The 22782-nt window shown below is 46.5% G+C and overlaps 1 protein-coding gene across 3 annotated transcripts in view; it reads right to left on the reverse strand.

Moving 5' to 3' along the window:
* The window catches only part of SAMD4A (sterile alpha motif domain containing 4A), a 202126-nt gene that overhangs the window by 178274 nt on the left and 1070 nt on the right, over positions 1-22782 (reverse strand). For 2 of the 3 annotated variants that reach the window (XM_054970335.1, XM_054970333.1), the window contains exon 2: positions 21622-22389. In XM_054970335.1, coding sequence (XP_054826310.1) covers positions 21622-21817 — 196 coding nt within the window. In that variant the 5' untranslated portion in view covers positions 21818-22389. The remainder of the gene's footprint in view (positions 1-21621; positions 22390-22782) is intronic. The other variant, XM_054970334.1, reaches the window with a different exon arrangement.

Raw genomic sequence — 22782 nt, forward strand, 5'->3', positions numbered from 1 at the left:
CCAGGATTGTCTCAACGACTCTGTGTTTGCAAACCTGCTTCTGACATTGGTGAAGAGGAGAATCTTGGCGAAGCGGACCTAAAGATACAACCACCATTGGAGGAGGGCAAGGAGCTGTTCCAGTTGGCAGCAGCGGGTAGGACCCGAAGCAACGGGCTAAAACTACATGCACAAAGGTACCGACTGGATATTAGGAAAAACTTTTTCACGGTCAGAGTAGTTCAAAAGTGGAATCAGCTACCTAGGGAGGTGGTGAGCTCCCCCTCACTGGCAGTTTTCAAGAAGAGGCTGGATGAATATTTGTCAGAGATGCTTTAGGCTGATCCTGCACTGGGCAGGGGGTTGGACTAGATGGTCTGTATGGCCCCTTCCAACTCTATGATTCTATGATTCATACCACCGTGCCGGACTCCGGCTACGAACCCAGGCATGTTGATTTTGAATCTCACATTCGACCTGTAGGTTTGGAAAGTAATCCACTTCCGGCTCTGTGGGCCCATTTCTAATGCAGAGCATTGCAAAACGAACAGATACATCAGATCTGAAACATTTGGGCTGGGGAGCATAACAGTTTATATAAGTGTCCAGCAAATCCTGTCTCTCTTACAGCAAGCATGTCAGAGCTCTGGAATTTGGCATCCGCGTCTCCAGTGATCTAACCAATTATTATATAAAAAGGGAACAAATGCTTTTTCTGGGGGGAAAAGCCTTGCTGTTGTGTTACCGGAAAATACTTTTCTGGGCATAATCACAAGAGAAGACCTTAATGCAAGAAAAATTCACCTTCCCTCTCTACTTGACAGTTACTAATGCTTTATTATTATCACAATCATCACCATGGTATCTAATAACTAATGGCACCATAGCAGGGCCACCCACGGACAAAGGAGTGGTCTCTATTCCCTCAGGGGACTCCCCAGGCGTGGACAAAAATAGGGCTTTGTGAGTTAACCAGAAGAAAAACACCTCAAAATGCAAGCTGAGCATATGCCCAAAGGCCCAGAATGCGGAGGGCAGCTGAAAGTCACTGAAAAGGAAAAGGGTGAGGGAAATCGGCCTTCTCAAGCCTCTGACAGAACCCTGAAGGAGAAGACTTTCTAAGTGTTGCCTAACAAAATTTGTAGTAGGGTATGAGCTTTTGTGAGCCCCGGCTCACTTCTTCACTTACCAATAGAAAACAGCAAGAGTCCAGGAGCACCTATAAGACTAACACAATTGGTGGTTGGGTATGAGTTTTCGTGAACCACAGCTCACTTCTTCAGATACCAGTAGAAAAGAGCAAGAGTCCAGGAGTACCTGTAAGACTAACAAAATTTGTGGCAGGGGATGAGCTTCCGTGAGTCACAGCTCCCTTCTTCAGATACCAGATCCCTAGCTCTAGGAATCGCGGGAAACTCTATGGTAAAACTGGTTTTCCCCCCAAAGTGACATTGTAACGTAGCCAATGCCAGGTCCCCAGTTTGTTACTTGTTGTTATTCACTCCTTTGCAACGGCACCATTCCTAAAAGTACTCTCCCCATATGCACTGCACTGTCCCCATAGGGAGGGGGGAGGCCATGCAAAGGCCCCCTGCCCCAGGTGCCCTCATGAGCTCATGGCCTAAGCAAAACACGGACCCAGGGGAGGGACTTCCCTCTTCACCCTCTCAGCTGCTAGGCTACACCTGCTGAACAGAAACACTTGGAGAGCGAGTGCAAAGATGAAGCGCTGACTAACAGGTGCTAAAAATAGAGCAAAAACGTTCCAGCTAATTATTATTTCAGTTACTCAGGCTGATTGTGAGGCATAATGCAATTCTTGGCGGGGAAAGAATGTCAAATTCACCTTGGTGGACCACAAGGAGGAACATTTTCAGACAGCAGAAAGGAAGGCGTGAGAGAGAGTAAGGAAAGCAGCGTTTGTCTCGAGGATACAACTATCACTGTAGTATACATGAATGGTGGCCAAGGAGCCCAGAACATTTTTTTTTACAGTAAACAGCTGCATAAAGATTCTTGACTAGGGTTTTCAGGCCAAGCCTGGCGACGAGAGCGAGGGTTGAGGTGGGGAAATGGGGGAGAGAGCTTTGGGTAGAGTTGCTAGGTCTGGCGCTTCCCTGTTCGCCACTGTTCCTTGTGCCGCACGCCCCTGCATCTGTGTGATGATGCCACTTCCAGGAACTGACGTCATCACACAGGCATAGGTTTTCACATGTACTTTGCAGTAGACTGATTTGGGAAAACCTGGAAGTGACATAAAGTAGCTCTAGGAATTGCGGGAAACTCTATGGTAAAACTGGTTTCCCCCCGAAATGACGTCGCCATAGCCAAAGCCGCTTGGAAAAAAATTCTCCTGCCATTACTCAGAACAGTAGTGGAAAAACAAGACTCTCAGCAGGAGACCCCCCCACCCACCGCCATAACAGAAGACCTGGAAGCCCTACTCCTAATGCAAACTGGGGCTGTCTCTGGAGAGCGGAGTGAAGGGGGAAGTCCACTCTCTTAATCTGTAACAAGCTCTAGAAAGGAAGAAAAAATAGACTGGTCCCCATCTTACTGGTGGTCTTTTTTCCCTCTCATAACTTGGGGATGGGGGGGGGGAGTTTTGATACTGAAAACCACACAGAGGTGGAGAGGGTTTAATCCCTTCCCCACCCCACGCCACTACCTCAATTTGAACCAGGGGCCTATGCAACTGCAGTTGACCTTATTAGTGATCACATACCAGGTGACCTTGGGCCATAATTCTCTCTCGAGGCCAAAGGACATGTTATAAGTTACATGAGTTTGCCTCGGGCAACAGCAGCCATACTGCTACTGTGAGTTCCTGATGGCTGCTTCTTTCCGAAGAGCCACAGGGCCCTAATTCTGCCTGCGACTGCGGTGTGGCCCTGGTGTCTTTTCAGCTCTAGAAAATGGTACAGGGGGGTAAGACAGGAGCCCCCTCTTCCCTCACACTGTGGTCCCCTATGGCACTTCTAAATGGAGTAGCAACCAGAAATTCACAACTGCAGTACGGCTGCTCGTCCCTGTGTTGAACTCATGGCATTTATTTATTTTACTTCATTTATATCCCCCTTTCTCCCCATAGCAGTGTTGTTGTCCTTTCTTCAAGTTTATCCTCAAAACAACTCTGTGAGGTCAGCCAGCGAGCCTCCACAGCAGAGCGGGGAATAGAACCTGGGTTGCCCAGATCCTAGTTTGTCCCTCTAGCCAACTAATACGTAGCGTGTAGTTTGGCCCTCAGGCTAACTTACCTCACAGGGTTGTTGTGAGAATAAAATGGAGGAGAGGAGACAGATATATGCCACTCAGAGCTCCTGGGAGGAAGGGTCAGATAAAATACACTAAATAAATACATACATTTTTAAAACACCAGGAAGACCCACAAACAGATCTCCCAGTGTCTAATTCAGATCGGCCTGAAGAAATCCTTAGTTACCTCAAGCTTGCTCCTTTCCCTCTAAGGAGATTGTCTGAATAAAAATTCCCGCAAGCGTCACAAACACCCCATACGGTATAGTTCTGTGTGTTCACAAAAGCTCTTTTTTTCTTCCATAATCATTTTTAACAGATTGTTTCCTCTTCCAAATGAAGCTGTTGAGGAAGCTCTTTCTTTAAGGGAAAGAATAGCACAGAGGGAGAGAGGCTATTTAACCTGGGCTGAATCCACATTACCTCGGCGTGTTCCGGTGTTGCACTAAATGTTCGCTAAACACCCGGAAGTGTAGCGTCTTTCTAGCGTGATTCAGAAATCGCGCTTGAAAGACGCTATACTTTCGGGTGTTTAGCGAACATTTAGTGCAACACCGGAACACGCCGAGGTAATGTAAATTCAGCCCTGTTCTTCCTCTAACTTTTTCCCATTGAAAAAAAACTATCCTTTAGTCACCATTGAAACAATCCACGAAAAATGAAGCCATTGCCGTTAAAACAAGCCAGAGACACTATATACTTATAATACATTATAATATGGTTGTTGCTGTTGTTATTATACATTATAGAGACCCAGCTGACATTATTTTCTTGGACAAAGTTCCTCTCCAAACCCTCTTGGGTAAGCTCAACAGCCATGGGATAAAAGAATGGGGCCTCTTATGGATTAAAAACTGGATAAACAACAGAAAGTAACGAGTAGGAATAAATGGACAGTTCTCGCAATGGAGGGAAGTAGCAATGGGGTCCCACAGGGACTGGTATTGAGCCTCCTAGTATTTAATTTGTTTGTAAATTATCACTAATTGGGGGTGACCCATGTTGAAATTAATTAAAGATGGCTGGACCAGTCAGTCAGCCCTTCCTTTATTAACAGAGTGCTCCTCCTGAGCTTCAGCACAGCAGTGTGGCCTAAACTAATATTTACTACACTAACTTACAGATTGCACACAGAGAGCCTCTCCTTTGAGTTAAAGAACCAATAATGGTCTATTGATTTAGAGAAGGACATTAACTTAAGCAGGGGTCATTTTGTAGAAAAAGAGCTGGAGGAACTCATTAGCATAACTCATTAGCATATGCCACACCTCTTGCCATCATCGGAAGTGTGTCATTGGTATAACTGATTTGCATGTGCCACACCCCCTGACATCACCTATTCCGGCTGTTTTGGACCCAATCCTGGCCATTCAGGGCCGAAAATGGGCCCAAAATGGCAAAAAGGGGCTGAAAATGACTGAAAGGGGGCCCGAAATGGTCAGGATCAGGCTGCTGATGAGCAGGAGAGTGACCCACCACTTGTCAGAGGCCCGATCTGGGCCATTTCGGCCCCAATCCAGGCCGAAACAGGCCCCAAATGGCCGAGAGTCAGGTGGGCGGGGCCACCTGACATGTGACCTCTTTGGGGAACTGCCAGAACTGTGTTCCTGTGCGTTCCCTCTCGAAATGAGCCCTGAACTTAAGTATAGTGGAGAGAAAAAGTGACTGACTAATCTAGCGAACTAGGATGGCTTTGGATTGATAACAGGCCATCTGCTTCATTTTGTCCCAGGAGGAGACCTCCTTGTGCGTGCAGGAAAAGGAAGGAAGGAGTAAGAAAAAAGGAAGGAATTTTCCTAGGACTACATTCTATCAGTCAGAGAGTGAATGATAGTAGAGTAGGCAGGAGAGAGACTGATACTAGCCTATCTATCTGTCTAGCTCTATGGTTCTTGTCCCCCTCTTTGTTTGTTTGTTTGTTTGTAATCTTGAAGGTCTGAGCCAGAGACTTCACCAGTCCCTTTTTCTAACAACCAGTGCAATGGCCAAGTTTGCAGATGACACACAACTATTCAGGATGGTGAAAACCAATGCGGACTGGGGAAGACTCCACGAAGATCTCCACAGATTGGGCGAGTGGGCAACAATATGGGAAATGAAATTCAATGTAGGCAAGTGTACAGTGATGCCTACTAGGACAAAAAACCCCACAACTTTAAGTTGTGTTTGAATTGAGTTTATTACATTTATATCCCACCCTCTGCACGCAGGCTCAGGGCAGCTCACAACGACAATTAAATACAGAATTTAGAATATATATTTGGAACCACAATAAAACACATGAAAAACAATCAATGAACAGGCGTCAATGCTCACATAAAAGGCTGTACTGAAACTATAGAATGTAGGTAGTACAGATGGCGCAGGCACTCTGAGGGCGACCCGGCGGGGACACGGCTATCAGCCAATTATACTAATGGGATATGAACTTGCTGAGACAGAAAGGGTGAGAGACCTTGGGGTCATGGCAGATAGCCCAATGAAAGTGTCTACTCAGTGTGCGGCACCACTGAAAAAGGCCAACTCTATGCTGGAGACTGTTAGGAAAGGGACTGAAAATAAAATGGCCAATATTATAATGCTCCTGTACAGATCTATGGAGCAACCTCATTTGGAATATTGCGGGCAGTTCTGGTCACCGTATCTAAAAAAGGACATTGCAGAGCTGGAAAAAATACAGAAGAGGGCAACCAAAATGGTTAGAGAGTTGGAATACCTTTCCTATAAGTAAGGAGTTAAGACAAACCAACTTTATAGTAGCATAAGCTTCTGAGAACCACAGCGCTCTTCGTCAGATGCATGGAGGGTATGAAGAAACTGGCCAGAGATACATAGGTGGTGAAGGGAGAGGGGTGAGGGTGCAGGGAGTGAGGGCCATGTAAATGCAGATCAGTTGCAAAAGTCATGAAAGCGGTGGAGTGCATAAGCCAGGCTGGTTATGACCCCTTCCCTCCATTGCAATAACAACAACATTCAATTTATATACCGCCTTTCAGGACAACTTAATGCCCATTCAGAGTGGTTTACAAAGTATGTTATTATTATCCCCACTGTCCCTGGACTTGCTGGGAGGAGGGGACAGGAGGCAGCCAGGAGACAGCTACCTAGCCACCCCAATGGACTCCCAGGGCCAGAGCCCACTGGCACCAGAGGGAGGGGGGAAAGCACCCAAGCCTCAGAGGGCTAGACAGGGCAAGTGGAAGCCAGCTAGCCCCACCCTCCGCTGGGAGGCTGGAAGCCTAGGCAGGGATAGTGAGGACAACCGGGAGGGGATCAGACCAGAGGGAGAAGGCCCAGGAAGCAGGGACAGCCAGCCAGCAGCAAGCCAGCCAGCAACCTTACCAGTAGTAGAGGAAAGGCAGCACAGGGCCCAACCTGCAGGCAGGCTAGAAGGAATCAGCCAGAACCAGGTGGGGCTGAGAGCAAAGCAGCCACAGGTAGAGCTGCCTGAGGCAATTAGCAGAGAAAGCCCGGCAGCCAGCAAAGGAGGCGCAAGTGTGGCTGCCCAAGACAGCCAGGGCTGTGGCTAGGGTGCTGGGGGTGTGGCTGGCAGGTGGAGCCAGGAATGGGTGGATATAAGGAAAGTCCACCCAGAGGGCAGGGGGCGTGTTGTGTAGGAGTGGTTGTAGGTGGAGAGTGAAGGAGTGGAGAGAGAAAGCGAGATGGAGAGTAGTTGTTGGAGAGTGGGAGAAGGATGGGAAGAAGGATGCTGCGTATGGAGGGGAAAGTAGGCAGGGGGCAGTCAAGGTGGAAGAGTGGATGAGAGGGAGTGAGGGTGATGTATCTCCCGCCGGGCCACAGACCCAATGCCGGCACCCAGCCTGACGGCAATCTGCTAGGAGCTCTCGCCCGGCGCACAGGTGCCCCAACCAGCTGCATCCCAGCCGAGAGGGGGCCAGATCTCCTCCACGAAGCATGCACCAGGAGGAGGAAGGCCAAGCGTAGCGGCAACCCAGCTGAAGGCTGACACCCACAACAAACACCCTGTGAGATGGGTGGGGCTGAGAACACTCCTAGAAGCTGTGACTGACCCAAGGTTACCCATCTGGGTTCAAGTGGAGGAGTGGGGAATCAAACCCTGTTTCCAGATTAGAGTCCCATGCTCTTAACCACTTAGGGCTTCCAGGTCCCTCTAGCTTACATTCTGCCAGCTCTCGGTTTCTCCCCGTGTGCGCACTGCACTCTGGAGCTGGTGTAATGAAGTCACTCGCGGAAGTGACATCACCACACTGGGCACGTGGCAACATCACTTCCGTGAGTGACGTCGTCGCACCGGAGGCAAGAGTGCTCCTGTGCTCTGTGCAGGAACGATCCAGCCCATTTGAGGCCCAAATCAGCCCCAAACGAAGCACAGGAACGTTCCCGTAGCCGGCGTGACGATGTCACTTATGGAAGAGATGTTGCTGCACCAGGTGACAGCACGCGCTCCTGAGAAGCCTGACAGTAGTGGGCAAGCTCTGGCAGCTTGTCCCCTCCTACTGATTGGCAGATGAGGGCAAATCCCCGGGAGTTTGCCCGCCACCGGCAGGTACCTAGGAACCTTATAACTCCTACACCACCAAACTGGATCTCTCAATAGTAAAACAACCTGTGGAAGATAGCGTCTTCTCGTGCGACTTTTGTGTGATGCCACGCAAAGCTCGCGCGAGAAGACGCTATCTTCCGCGTTTTTTTCACAACGTTCCGCAGCGTTCCGGCTGAAGGTGACTAGTGTGGAAATGGCCAAAGTTGCAAACACAAAGCAGAGAGAGTGGACAGCGATAACTTTCCTTCTCTCTCTCCCCAAATGCTAGAATTCAAGGGCACCCAATGAAGCTACAGGCAGTAGGGTCAGGATGGACAAAAGGAAATACTTCTTTACACAACGAATGATTAAAATGTGGAATTTGCTGCCACCGGGTGCAACGATGGGCCCAGACAGCTTTAAAAGAGGATTAGACAGATTTGTGGAGGTCTATAGTGGCTACCAGCCATGGTGATTAAAGAGAACCTCCACTTTCAGAGGCAGTCAATCTGTGAATCCCAGTGCCAGGAGGCAACTTCAGAAGAAGGCCTCGGCCTCTATGCCCTCTGGTTGGCCCTCCATAGCAACTGGTTGGGCGCTGTGTGAAACAAGGATGCTGGACTAGATAGACAGCTGCCCTGACCCAGCAGGGCTCTTGTTATGTTCAGAGCTTAACAGCAGCATAAAGCATACATTGGACTGCCTACAATGATGCAGATAAAACCAACTTTGGGCAAGAAGCAGATAAAGCTCAAGTTATAAGCCTGGGTAAAAGAAATATTTTAGCATGGCACCTAAAAGAAAGTAAGGTTGGCATCAGGCAAGCCTCACAGGAGGTAACGTAAAGGTAGTCCCTTGTGCAAGCATTGAGTCATTACTGACCCATAGGGGAATACCGACCTCGGAAGGATGGAAGGCTGAGTCAACCTTGAGCTCGCTACCTGAACCCGGCTTCCACCAGGATCGAACTCAGTTCATGAGCAGAGCTTGGACTGCTGTACTGCTGCTTACCACTCTGCGCCACGGGGCTCCCTCACAGGAGAGGCAGTCCAAATGCGAAGTGCCGTTCCTGAAAAAGCCCTCCGGTAACCACGCACCTCTCCTGCACACAGTAGAAGAATCTTAACTGACAGGCTTGACAGAGGTGGCCATTCATGTGTGTGTGATACACTTTTGCCCTAGAAGACCAGAAGGGCAGCTTGGAGGTGGATGCCGAATCTCAAATGGCAGATGTGGCCTTGGCTGTCTTTTCTCAGCTTTGAACTATAGGCCTGGTGTACCTGTTACTGAAACAGAGACTTAGCCATTATAATTCATGCCTTGGTATCTTCCAAGTTGGACGTCTGTGATACATTGGGTGCTCCTTCTGAACTGCCCCGAAAATTCAATTAGTTCAAAATGTCGCTGCCCGTCTTTTGGTCTGCTTCAAGCAAACAGGAATGTATCTTTGGTCAGCTGTCAATACCAATCTAGGACCAATTTAAGGAGCTGTGGTTGACTCGTCCAAAACATAATGGTGTAGATCTGGAATATCTTGCTCTTTTCTACTGCTACAGACAGGCTAATGTAACCCCTATGAGGTAATTGGTTTAGCCCAGTAGGGTGTAGCTAGAGGCAGGCTGCTGAGGAGGCTGGTTGCTGCGGAGTTTAATATTAATTTATATGCTGTTATCACCCTGAATAAGGTAATCAAGTGTTGTATGTAAACAATATGACCTACAAAATACTCTACATCTTACAATAGCCCTGCAGATAAGATTAGCATATCAAGCACCAATCCATATGCAAAAGGACCTCCTCAGGATACAGTGAAGCATTAGCATTCCATTAGCATTCCACACCCTGGGAGACTCTTACAGGATGACGCAACCCAAACCCACCTTCCTGAGAAGATATAAATTACCTGCCAACATCTTCTCCATACTGTGACACTGAGAGATCTCTGTCTTTCGGTGCTACAACTCTGAAGATGCCAGTCACAGCTGCTGGCGAAATGTCAGGAACTACAATGCCAAGACCACGGCAATACAGCCCGGAAAATCCACAACAACCATTGTTCTCCGGCCGTGAAAGCCTTCGACAAAATATGACTTAAAGTAGTGTTTATTGTGTTTGGTTGCTGTTACTGGGATTGTATTATTTTTGCAGGGCTGTAATTCCCCAAGAAGAGGACAGAAGCCTGGGCTACAGTTGCTTCAAATTAGTGAAAAACACTCACCACTTCATGAAATGTTGAACTGTTTTATGTTTTCAAAGACATTGTTGATTTAAAGTTTTCTGGATGGTTGCACTTATGAGTTTAGTTTTTTAAAAAATAGTTGTATTTTATTAATTGTTAAAAAGTTTTAGAAGAAAATTTTTCTTAACTTAAATTTGTATGAAAGTTTGCTTCCTAAGCCCCATAGAACCCATAAAAAGAGAAGTTACACTAACACAGCTACCCATCTTGATCTAGCTCATACATGAGTGCTCTCTCCAGCTTTAAGACATGCCCTCCTTAAGATAACCTATTTTGTGAATGCAAGAAGGTATTCCTATAGGAGCAGGGTCTTTTTAGCAGCTGCCCCGAGGGCTGTGGAAATTGACAAAGACATTCTTCTTGTGCCAGGCTTTTGAAAAGGAAGACTCTTCTTTCTGCTCCAATTCTTTTGCTAGTTTCAAAGTTTTTTTAAAAAAAAGATCTATCCCCTCCCTTGACCCGGTTGAAACTATGGACATGAGTTCCTTGGGATGGGGAAATGCTCCGAATATGTTGATAATGCTAAATATGCCAAGGATGGCAGCCGTAACGCTTTCTGCAGCAGTGGCGTACAGAACTACCAACTCACACACAATAAGTCTGACGGGCACATTTCAGAAAGAAAAGGCTGGCGAACATCTTACAATTGCTAAGAATAAGAGGCGACAGGTGGATACAAAGCTCGTGGGGGAAGGAGAAGGAAACCGCAAGAAAACAGCTGAGCATTATTTTTATAGGTTGAGGAAGTCAACAGGACTGCTGTAGCAATGGCTGGCAAGAATTCGCCCCCTGCATGTGTCTCTCCTCCCACGGCCAGTTATCCAGCCACAAAGTCCCAAGCACACAGAGGCCGAGATTTTATAACTGAAATTTTTTTAAAAAGCTAGAAGCAAATTTAAGAACATTTATTTGCTCTGCAGCAGCACCATAAAGATCAATAAAATTTCCAGAGTATAAGCTTTTGAGAGTCAAGCTTTGATCGTCAGATCTGACGAGGGGCGACTGACCCTCAAAAGCTTATGCCCTGGAAATCTAATTGGTCTTTACGGTGTTACTAGACTTGAACCTTATTTGCCAAAGTAAATGTAGAGGAAAGAAGAAACATGTCAGGGTTTGCTTAGATAAGGGGGCATCCTACAGCTGGGACTGATCTTAGAGGTCATCCAGTCCAACCCTCTGCTCATTGTGGATCCAAAACTAGAGCAGTCTTGGCATACGGCTATCCAGCCCGTACTTGAAAACCTCCCATGAGAAAGAGACCATTATCCCCAGACGACTGGTTCCACTGCCAAATTGCTCCCACTATTAGGAAGTTTCTCCTAATCTAACCTCAAGCGAGAGCTAGCCCTGCCCGCACCCGTTTCAGTTGAGCTACTCCTTTTCTTAAAGCGCAGTATCCAGAACTAGATATGGAACTCCGAATGAGGTGGCGCTAGCGTGGAAAACAGTTGAACTTCTCATGACATGGGTCTTTTGCTTCTAATCATATTTACCTTTTCTGTAGCCGCATCACGTTGCTGGCTGATGTTTGGCTTCTGATTAACAGCCGTCTGGAGATCTTTTTTGTATGGAAGGCAATAAAGAATCCCTTGCATATTTTTTGAGACGGGGAAAACTAGCTTCCTCCACTGCTGCAGAAAGCCGTTTGTTTCCTCGCTGCAAAAGGGGAAGCAGTGCAGGATGTGTGCACGTGGAACTGTGCATGTTTCGGCTTCCAGGGACAAATGTTTGGAGATGCGCATCTCCCAGGCGTATTATTTATATAAAAATGTGTTTCCCCCTTCTTCATACTTGCTTGAAGCAGAATTATTCTGGAGGGCTTTTTTATACAGTTAATACGGCTGTGCTGTAAGGAAATGGTTCAGAGAGGTGCTTTGATAAAGAGACAGGGACTATAGACTATACTACTTTGTAGTGTCTGTTGCTGTAAGTATGCCCCTACTGAGCCATGTCAAATTGTTTATATTTTGTTTTACCACTGTTTCAGCTCTGTATTGGATTTCTGCTTGTTTTCTAATTTTTTGCAATCCATGCTCTATTGTGCTGTTTATTGAATGTCCCAGCCGCTGATCATATTGATTTACACTGTGTAATCTGCCTGGAGACTTAGTGAGAAAGACATACTATAAATAACATTATTATTTGATGTTATCACAAGTCCACCAGAAGTTTGGGCTGGAATTTTTTTATCTGTCACCGACTCGGATTTTATCCAAGAATCTAGGAGTCAGTTCGGTATCGCCTTAGTATGCAGATTGTTCGAAGAACTGCAGCTGTTGGCAACTGTCTACGCCAGTATTGCCTAGAAGTTTAGGTAGTCCTTTCGGAATCACACCTAGTTCTCTTATCGCGACTGTAATAACCCATTGTTCAGAGATGATGAATTTTGAATCTTAGACCTTGACATTTTGTTATCTTTTCAATCTCTTTTCCCTCTTTTATATTGGCTTTCTGTTATACTGGTAATTGCAAGACTTGCGGCCACTAAGAGCAGTTGGGCAGCCACATTTACAAAATCCTGCATTGGAGATGATATGAGAGGGACATACAGGTAATCTTTACAGTGTCAAACGGAAAACGGCCCATTTGCACAGTCAAGTCAGCAATCATGTTATCATTTGGTGTTGCAGAAATCAATTCTACTGTTACCTGGGATTGCCTCATATTATCCTACTCTATAAAAAGCAAGCCGTATTGGCGGCGACTCACTTTTTATCCTCATGCAGGCACATTGCCGACAACTCTGGCCTTGAGGCCGCTGCAAAGCGTCTGCTTGCCACCAGGAGGGGGCTGCCGAATCAACCGCCTAAGCAATCCTTCCCACGCCTCCCTTCAGCGCCCTCCTGCTCCCTGGGAGCTGCTTTGGAGAAAGCCGCCGTGTTGGTGAAGCTCCAGCCACAGCGAGAGCGGAAGAATCTGCTGCCGCTCTAACATGCCCTTCCCCTGCTCCTGAGCTCCTGGAGAAAAACTGGAATGGGGGTATGTTAGAGCAGATCCTTCCACTGTCGCTAGGGCTGGAGCTTCACCAACGTGGCAGCTTTCTCCTGAGGAGCTCTCCGGGAGCAGGCAGCCCACAGGACGCCCTGGGAGAAGGTAGCAGCTGCCCGCCCCCAAACGATCATTGAGAGCCCTCTTGTCCAGCAGGATTGTGACTGGAAGAACAATTTGCAAAAGCTGCTGCTGCCGCTGGCTTTCTCTGGCTCTTCAGACAGTGATTCTAACAGAGAGGGGAAGGGCACCCCGACTTCACTTCCCAGGAAAACTTGCGAGAACGATCAAGTGTTCTCCACGTGAAAAAAGTCACTTGTAGCTTAGCTCTCAGACTTCCTTACATCAAGAATGAAGCTCGCGGGACTGCCTTGGGAAAGTCTCTCTTACTTTCTCTCAGCTGAGCATACCATGCAGGGCTGTTGTGAAGAGCAAAAAAGGGACCCCATGCATGCACCCCTTGGACATCTTTGCAGAAAGATGCACATAAATAAGATGAAGGAAACTACCTCTGCAATCTCAAGCAGTGTCACACACTTTTAAGTCTGTTGAAGTTAATGGCGTAAGACTGCACTGTTCATTTCTCTGCCCCAGAGAAGAGGAAGGGCAGCAAGATACATAAGGGAGCAAGATTCATAATCAGAACCAAGGTGGCTGGGCTTCCCCCGCCAGCCTGGATCGCAAGCACATGAGTCTTGTTTTTCTACACTTACTTACAACATTTCTGCCCTGCTCGAAACTCCCAGGTTGACTCACGACAGCGAAAACTAGCAAAATACACATTAAACCCCATTAAAAATGAATAACATTTGAGTGCAATGATGTTCTTTTTTAAAAAAGAACAAACAAAAGAGGCAATAAAATGAATAGAAAGAGCAACAGCCTTTCTACCATCAAACGGAATCAAAAGCTGCAATTGGTTAAAGCAGAAACGATATTCAAATCCCAGGAGAATCGAATGCAGGTACCAAACTGAGCTGGAAGTGTGAACAGGGCGCGTAGAATAGTATGGACAAGATCTGATCCGCTCATTTGTAGCCACCCTTGACCCTTCCCCTCCCTTCAAGTCCTAAGGCAGAAGGGAAGGGAAGTCATGAGCTGACTTCTCACCAAGATTTAAAGGCTAACCCCCTGCATATTGAGTGAAGGGTCCCTGCCTTATATGACTGGATCGGGCTCTCACTTCATGCTGGGCTCTGGAGCAGGGGAGGGTGTTTGGAAGCTAAGAATTTCTTCCTTGCCTCATCAAGGTTTTTCCATCTCTGGCCATAAAGCCCCTTCCTCCAACCTGGGCTGTTTCCACACTACTCACCTTCACCCGGAACGCTGCGGAACGTCACGAAAAAAACACGGAAGATAGCGTCTTCTTCCGTCATCTTCTTCCGCTATCTTCCATTTTGTGCGACATCGTGCAAAACTCGCGAGAGAGGACGCTATCTTCCATGTTTTTTTCGCGACATTCCGCAGTGAAGGTGCGCAGTGAGTAGTGTGGAAACGGCCCTGGTGTAAGATTACCAAGAAAGATCAAATGCAGCAAGAGATTTGAGAATCTGCAAAGCTGAGCACTTCATGAGGGTCTTATCCCTTCCCCCATGTCCTCCAAAAGATGGCGGGCCCTGTGATGGACTCCCCTCCCATCCTACGAGTTAGATGTGTGGAGGACTCACAAAATTATGCTTTGTTATACTGGTGAGTGCAAGACTTATGGCCACTAAGAGCAGTCGAGCAGCCACATTTGCAGAATCCTGTATTGGAGGTGATACGAGGGGGACATACAGGTGATCTTTACAGAGTCAAACGGAAAACGGCCGATTTGTACGGTCAAGTCAGCAGTCATATTATCGTTTGGTGTTGCAGAGATCAAGGGGGGAAAGGAATAACAACAACAACATTCAATTTATAGACTGCCCTTCAGGACAACTTAATGCCCACTCAGAGCAGTTTACAAAGCATGTTATGATTATCCCCACAACAAAACACCCTGTGAGGTGGGTGGGGCTGAGAGAGCTCTGAGAGAGCTGTGACTGACCCAAGGGTCACCCAGCTGGCTTCAAGTGGAGGAGTGGGGAATCAAACCCGGCTCTCGAGTCCCGCACTCTTAACTACTACACCAAACTGAATATGAGTATGTGAACTGGCATAGTTTGGGTTTTAAGAAAGCAAACACCATTACAGTAGCTATTACAGGGCAGCGTGTGTGCGTGTTATGTGCCATCAAGTCACTTCCGACTTTTGGCGACCCTATGAATGAAAGACCTCCAAAACGTCCTATCATTGATAGCCTTGCTCTGGTCTAGCAAACTGAAGGACATGGCTCTTTTTATCAGGTCAATCCGTCTCACGTTGGGTCTTCCTCTTTTTCTACTACCGATAGATGAAAAAATTATAAATCTAGAGGAAATTTTATTTTGGTATGCACATTTGTTTGTTTGTTTATATCACTTATAGCCCACCTTTCTCACTGATACGAAGAGTTACTCCAGTGTAAACCCACTGATTTCAATGGGCTTAGAATGGAGTAACTCTTCTTAGGATTACACCGTGATACTCAAGGCGGATTACACAGTGTGAGATCAATACAGTCAATATCATCATTATTATTGTTATTATTTATTGAATGTATAGCCCGCCCTCCCCGCAAGCGGGCTCAGTTACAACAAAAACAAAATACAGAAATAATAATAAAAACACAAATCTTACATACAGCATTTCAGCAATTCGCCTGCTCATCATCTATAAAGAGGGTGAAGGTGTGGGTTAGTATCAAGGACATTTCAATAAACAACGCCGTAGGGTAAATAAATGCAAGCTTACAGAGATATAACAAGATAGCAAAAATTCGATACAGAGTTGACGAAATGCTGAAACAGAACATAAGCAATTCTAGGACTGACATTCGACAACACAGAACTACCCAGTAGGGTCATACTTTAAGCAACAGATAGGACATACGGTGACATAGCAGCGAAGTCTCTGGTCCCTAACTTGTTATTAAAGAATCTCTACGAGACCCCCCCTCCCTACAATACAGCCCTCCTATCTGAGTAAAAAACCCTTTTGAATAATTCAGTTTCGCAACAGACTATATACAATAGACATAAAAATAGCAATTGAGCAATTGAAATCCTAATTAAAAGACTCCTGGCAAAGAACAAAAGTGATACTTGCTGCTTATGTTCTCTTCCGAACACCATAAACTGTAGCCTCTCCACAGCCCTTATGACAACCCTGTTATTGTCGACGTGGGATTGCGGATCAGCGCGATTTGATCTGAAACTGCCCCGGTTCAACATGATCTTATGCATGTTTACTCAAAAGCGGACTCGTTCGGGTCAACGGCTTTGCTAATTTTCTTGATGCATCCTCAAGGCGGTGTGCCGTAGCCAGCATGCTACACTTTTAAATCATGATTAAACACCTGGGGAAGGGGTGTAGCTCACTGGTATGGCATCTGCTGACATGCAGAATGCCCCAGGTTCAGTCTCCAGAATCTCCAGTTAAAATATCCGGTAGAAGGTGTTGTGAAAGATTTCCACCTGAGAACTTGGGAGAGCCGCTGCCGGTCCAAACAGACAATACTGATCTTGACAGCCCAAAGTTCTGATTCAGTATAACGCAGATTCATGTGTTCATGTGTAATCATGCTCATGTAATGCTTAACTACAGCTGTGGCAGATAGAGAAATTCACATATTAACAGGGTACAAATGTATAATCCCATTTCCTGCTACTAATCCCTTAACGGAGGTTCAGAAACTGTTCATTTTTAACTGCCCTTTCTCAGCTAAATACACGAGATTTGCTTTACTAATTCATTGATGTTATCTATCATCCAGCTTTTTCAAGGGGACTGTGACTGAGACATTCAATGAACAATACAATTGCAGAAATGTGAAAGTAATAATTCTGAATAGAGATGAAACATTGTTGGAACAAAACACAAGTAATCTGACGTGACCTTTTAAATGAGGCAGAAAGTATCCGATAGAAGCATATCTACATCAATAGACAGTACCCAGTAGTACAGTCTACAGCTGCTGTCCCTTTACACCAAAGTATCTCTCTGAGGCACTTCTTACAGCACAGACCTATTACCGGAGTGAAAAAGCCCTCCTGAATAATTCAGCTTTGCATAGTTTGCGGAAACCCACATGAGTGGGAGCCTTCCCGACCTCTTCTGGCACGCCATTTCCACATGGTGGGGGCCACCACAGAGAAGGCACATGTACGGGCAGCCGCCGCCAATTTTACCCATTTGCAGGGTGCAGATGGGCCTGTCCAGATTAGCGAAGCTGCCGCGTCAGAGCACTGGGTAAGATTTAGAGTGTTCCACTGTTGGACGAAATTTGTGGCACATCACCCGCAACAGCAGTCTTCCGTACTTGCTCACACCAACTATAAAAGGAAATATCCAGTCCCAGCAGGGTTCCCCCATGCCACTTGCCCTCTCTCCCATTGGGCTCCTCGACTGCTTTTCTAGTTTCACTCTTAAGACTTCCCTGCATTCAACTGGACGGGCTCGTCAAGTGGCTGCCAGAAAACTTGCAAGATCTGTGTTCCACTATGAATGACTGGGGAAATGCAACATTCTTTTCTCCAAGTAAACACGGTGGGCTCTTGGTTTGAGACTCTATAGTACCCAGAAAGCAAGAATTCCACCTCCTGCAAAATGGGGCTGACCCATATGCTTCCACCAACCTTCTGCCTCTCCTATGATGAGCCATGTGCAAACCCCAAGGTGTAAACATTTTAGACTGCAACGAGCCTCGAGCCGGATGATGCAGCCCACCCTCTTAAGAAAGAAGGTTTTCATGGCATCCTTGGTAAATGACACACAGCCAAACGTGACGCAATTGCCCATTCACAGAGAACCAGTCAGGAAACTTCTTCCAGAAAGCTTCTTGAATGCAAACACACACACGTGTGTGTGCCATGGCAGACACATATACACGATTCAGAGAAAATCTGGACTCTCCTTTCCATCTGCCCCAGCCCATCTCTGGCTTAATGGAGCAACCAAATAAATACAACTAAGGAAGAACTTTTGATACAATGTAATTCAGTCGTAACGTTTGCTTAGGGGCAGAGCCAAACATGCAAAAGTAAGGACGTAAAGAAAAAGTGTCCTTGAACTTGAAGGCCTTTCTCTTAAGACCAAGAAAATAACCACATGACTGCACCACACACTGCCGGGCAAATTGAAAATTCGCATATGACTTACCAAAGGACCGTTTGATGCCTTTCCCCTCCCCAAACAGCTAATTGCTTCGTCTGTCACTTGATTTAGAAACAAAACCTTAGCCAGCCATGAAACTCAATTAAATCTTCATAAAGGTACATAATTTTGCATTTATGCATAAATCTGCATACAAAACAAAGTTTTCTAAAAAAAGCACACGTAATTTTCTATGTCTTTAGAGGACTCATGTGCTTCTCGGAGCCAGTAGTAGAACAAGAGCACCTGAAAGCAACAAGATTTCTAGGGCATAAGCTTTCAAGAGTCAAAGCTTCCTTTGTTATACCAGTGCTCGACTCTTGAAGGCTTATACTCCGGAAATCTTGTTGGTCTTCAAAGCGACTTTAAACTGGACTTAAATCTTGCTCTTTCACAGACTGCTGAAGAGGCTTTCCTTCCTAGGTGAGAAAAGAGGAGGAAAACCTAAGAAGATGCTTGCCACCTGTGGATTTGTAAAGATCCTTACACGAATAACAACAACAATTTTTAAGAAAAAACTTCTGCCCGTTTATATAATGGATCTTTTAACGGATGAAAACACGTTTGAGAACGGATCAATGTCAAGCTACAGCCCTTCTTACCGCTAGTGTTTCCGATTTATTCCACTTCTGCTGATTGACAAGCACAAATCTCAGCCAAGAGAAAGCGCATCTTCCGCTGTCTAAATAAGAAGGTCCACAGGTGTCTGTAGTGGCCAGTCTTCCCTCACCTTTCCCTTCTCACAGAGTGCCCCTGCAACCCCCCTCCCCAACTCAAAAGGGGATCCTCACAAAAGCCACTGCCCCCCATAAGAAGATACAGCAAAGAGAGGGAGACGAGGCAAAACTGTCCCACTTTGCTCTTGTGCAAACCGAGTGCTCGCTATACCATGCTTACCCCAACCTTTTCTGCTGGCACAAGAATCACGTTGGGGCAATTTAGAGCAATCTCCCCCTAAGGAGAAAAGCATTGGCTTCTTGTAGGAGAGGGGGGTGTCTCTGTTATAGGTAGGAGACCCACCTGCATAACTGTAAGATCCAGCCCTATGGGGTGGTAATTCAGGTGAACATTCCCAAGTAGAGATGGGCACGAACCGGGGAAAAAATGAACTGTGCGGTTCGTGGTTCGTCGCATTTCACAAACCATGAACCACGAACTTTCACGAACCTGCCCCAGTTCGCAAACCGGTTTGTTTGGTTTGTGGAAACGTCACATCTAGGTCAGTAAATCATCACTTCCGGGCCAGCAGAAGGCCACTTCCGGGTCAGCAGTAGGTCTACAGGAAGTCCATCCCCTGTTGCCTAGGAAACTGATTGATCGGCGCCAGGCTGTCTGCAGTGATGAACCAAAAAACAAACCAAACGAACCAGCCTAAAGTTTGTGGCAGTTTGTCAGAAATGGACTCTGATGAACCGCTGGTTCGTGAACCATGAACCAGCCCAGTTCGTCACGAACTTTGGTTCGTATTTCAGTTCGTGCCCATCTCTTCCCAAGTAAAGGTGGACTGGCCCTTAAATTTACTGGAGATGTTCCTGGAGGGACGCTACCCTGGAGAGCCACGGGGAAAGGGGGGAAGCAAGCTGAGCCAGCGACCCTCATAGTGCCAGCAGGACCTCCGGGGTCGATCAACTTGGACCCATGCTGGCATGATGATGGCACCAGTGGGCGACATCCCAGTACTGCAGGGATCACTTGGTGTGCCTGGCACCAGAGCTGTTTCAATAGCCCTAGCCACCCGTTTTCAGAAGGTAGAGCCATATAATCTATAAAATACACACTTCCATATGGTGTACCGCACTCAAATTAACCCAGCTGTGTCAAGATAAGTCAGAACTTGTGCATACTGACAGCTATTTAATGAGTTTTTATTTTATTTTTCAAAAAATTACATTAATTCAATAAACAACTTTAACTTTCAATATAACTTAATAACACATTCAACATTCAACCATTAACATTTACGAGTTTTGATTTAACAAGCTTATTTAAGAATGTTAACCTCCTATTTATTATATGCCAGAAATGTCATATTGTGTACTAAGAACTTGAGCTAAGACTTGCCCATGGACAGCTGGTTAGTTCATAAGAGAGGTACGATTTGAACCAGTGGCTTCCTGATCAGTAGCTCAGCTACTAGGCTGTACCACCCCTTTCTTTGGAAGACCAAAAATCTCTCTCTTGAATCTCTGCATGGCTGTCACTAAAAAAAAGAGATGCACAAAGATTTACGGACTTTGCCGTACTTTTTCGGGGGTTGCGGGGGGGGGGGCAAGTTGACCAGTCAAGATACACATATGCTAGAGAGAAGAAGGACATGGTGTGCAGCCCTCCATTTCAAACTTCATTTCACTTGCAAACCAAACAAGTCTTTTGGCAAGACAATGTTTCTCAGCTTGCTAATGCTTCTTGGGGGAAATACTGGCCTACCTTGCAGGGATGTGGTAAGGAATGCTAACAAAGCACATGTGAAGACACACATGAGATGTATTTTGTAAATGCTAAGAATTACTCAACGTTTTTCATCACCAGAGGCAAATTATGAAGGCCCATATCCTATCTTTAGATGTCAGCCACATAGTAAGATAAAATGTAAAAAATTCCTACAGACAAATTTTTTCAGCTCCTGGGAGGACAAAATGCCTGGGACTTTTCTTACTGTAAAAGACAGGAATGAGTAATCCTTTACTCCAGTTTTCCTCATGCCTACAGTTTACCACCTGACAAGTCCACCAACAGGAAGTTAGGAGAGAGAAAAAGCACTAAAAAAAATCAGAGCCAAATCTGCCTATTCAACATATATGTAGCTAATTATGCAGTAAAGCACAGCATTTTCAATAAACGACCATGCACAAGGATTTCCAGTTTTTGCTGCAGTATTTCCCTAGAGTTTCCCAAATGGCCTTTCCAGAGAGCTGCCAACTCCACATGCACAAACACACAACTGTCTTGTGAAAACACACACATGTGGAATTGCCATAAGAAAACACAAGTGAAAACAACCACAGCTGTTCACGCGGACTCCCGCTTCCCCCATGCGAGGGGGAATTATCCGACAACCACACAAGGTAGGTACTCAGTGAATGCCAGTGCGAGCCACAGAGCCCAAAAGAAGCCAAAGAAATCCAGACTCTACGTGACTTGACTTACTAATTGGACAGGAAGTTGCATGGGAGGAAAGGGCCAAAAAATACCATTCGTTCACACGGACCCATAGTTCCGCCAGAGTTTGCGGCCGAAAAACCCAACCGAAAGGCGGCGTCCAGGGCATGTGCTTGTTGCATTCCTTTCGAGAAAGACAATGGGGGTGATTTCTGTGGGGCACCCACATTCCCCCTTCTCCAGTCTGAGCGCCTGCATCCCTTAACAGCTGTCAATCAGGAAACAATGTAGCATGTAAAATGAACTGGAGCAGGGGAGGGTGGGGGAGAAGAGAGAGACTTACCAGCGTTATTGGCTTCGTTTTCAAGAATGTGGAGTTCGGCGCAATCGGCCAAGGAATGCTCCAAGCAGAGCTGAAGGAAGCGCGCCTGGCTCCGGCTCACCCTCTTCAACAGCGAAAGAAGAGCAACAGTCTGTTCACACTCGTTCCAGCCTTTGAACCAACCGGCCAGCACTCCAACCTGGTCTCGAAACATCATGGTTGGCGTTTGTGTGTGTGTGTGTGTGTGTGTGCATGCAATATTGGGAGGGGGGGAAATATATTTTTTTTTCAGAAGAAAAAAGTTTTTTTTAAAATCCCTGCCCTCGCCCTCCTGGAAAGCCTCAGGTTTTCTTGACAACTGTGGTGTTATTGCAGAAGTGAGACAGATTTTGGGATGCAGATCCGGAGGTTTGGGTTTCTCAGCTTTTGGGCACTTGTAGGCCGGCCAAAACGCCAGCGGGGCTTCTTGCAAATTCCTCCAGAGATGACGACACACGGCAGCGAAGGAAGCAGTCGATGCACACAGCTCTGTGGGTACACTTATAGCGCTATATTTCTCAACAAGGCACACTAATGTTTGAAGAGTGCAAGAGGGTGAGCACACGCCAGAAAGAGAACGGATCTATGCGGCCGCTGTTTCTTCTCTTCCCTGTCTGGTTATTTTGGGCAAGCTTCGCCTTCGGCTCTCTCCTTCCTCGGTCAGGGATCGGACCAGCCACCGCTGCTGCATTCCTCCCGGAGCAAAAAAATATATTTTAAAAAATGTAAAAAAAAAAAATCCGTTCACAACTGTTAGGGGGGAGGGAGGGAGAGAGAAAAAGAATGTTGCCCTGATGGTTCCGATGACACACTCCGCAAAGCAAAGCTATGATTCAGCACGACCGAAATCACGGCTCACTTCCTAATATGACAGAGGGAAATTCGGGATCGGGGATAACGTGGGGGGGGGATGGCTGGCTGGGGGTGGCGGTGGGTGTTCTTTAAAGGGAAAAAACCTCCCAGCAAATAAAGGGTAGGCGAAAGGAGGAGGAGGAGGAGGAAGAGAAGGGAGGGAGAGCAGGCACTCCAAAGGCAGCCCACACACAGGCAGTGACTGAGAGGTGTGGACTGGGGGGTTGCAAGACCCCCCCCCACAGGGTGCAGAGGAGAGAGGCTTCCCGGGAGCTGGTTGTAGAGGCTGAG

Source organism: Eublepharis macularius, chromosome 2 (assembly GCF_028583425.1).
Source record: "Eublepharis macularius isolate TG4126 chromosome 2, MPM_Emac_v1.0, whole genome shotgun sequence".
In the NCBI taxonomy this organism is placed as follows: domain Eukaryota; kingdom Metazoa; phylum Chordata; class Lepidosauria; order Squamata; family Eublepharidae; genus Eublepharis; species Eublepharis macularius.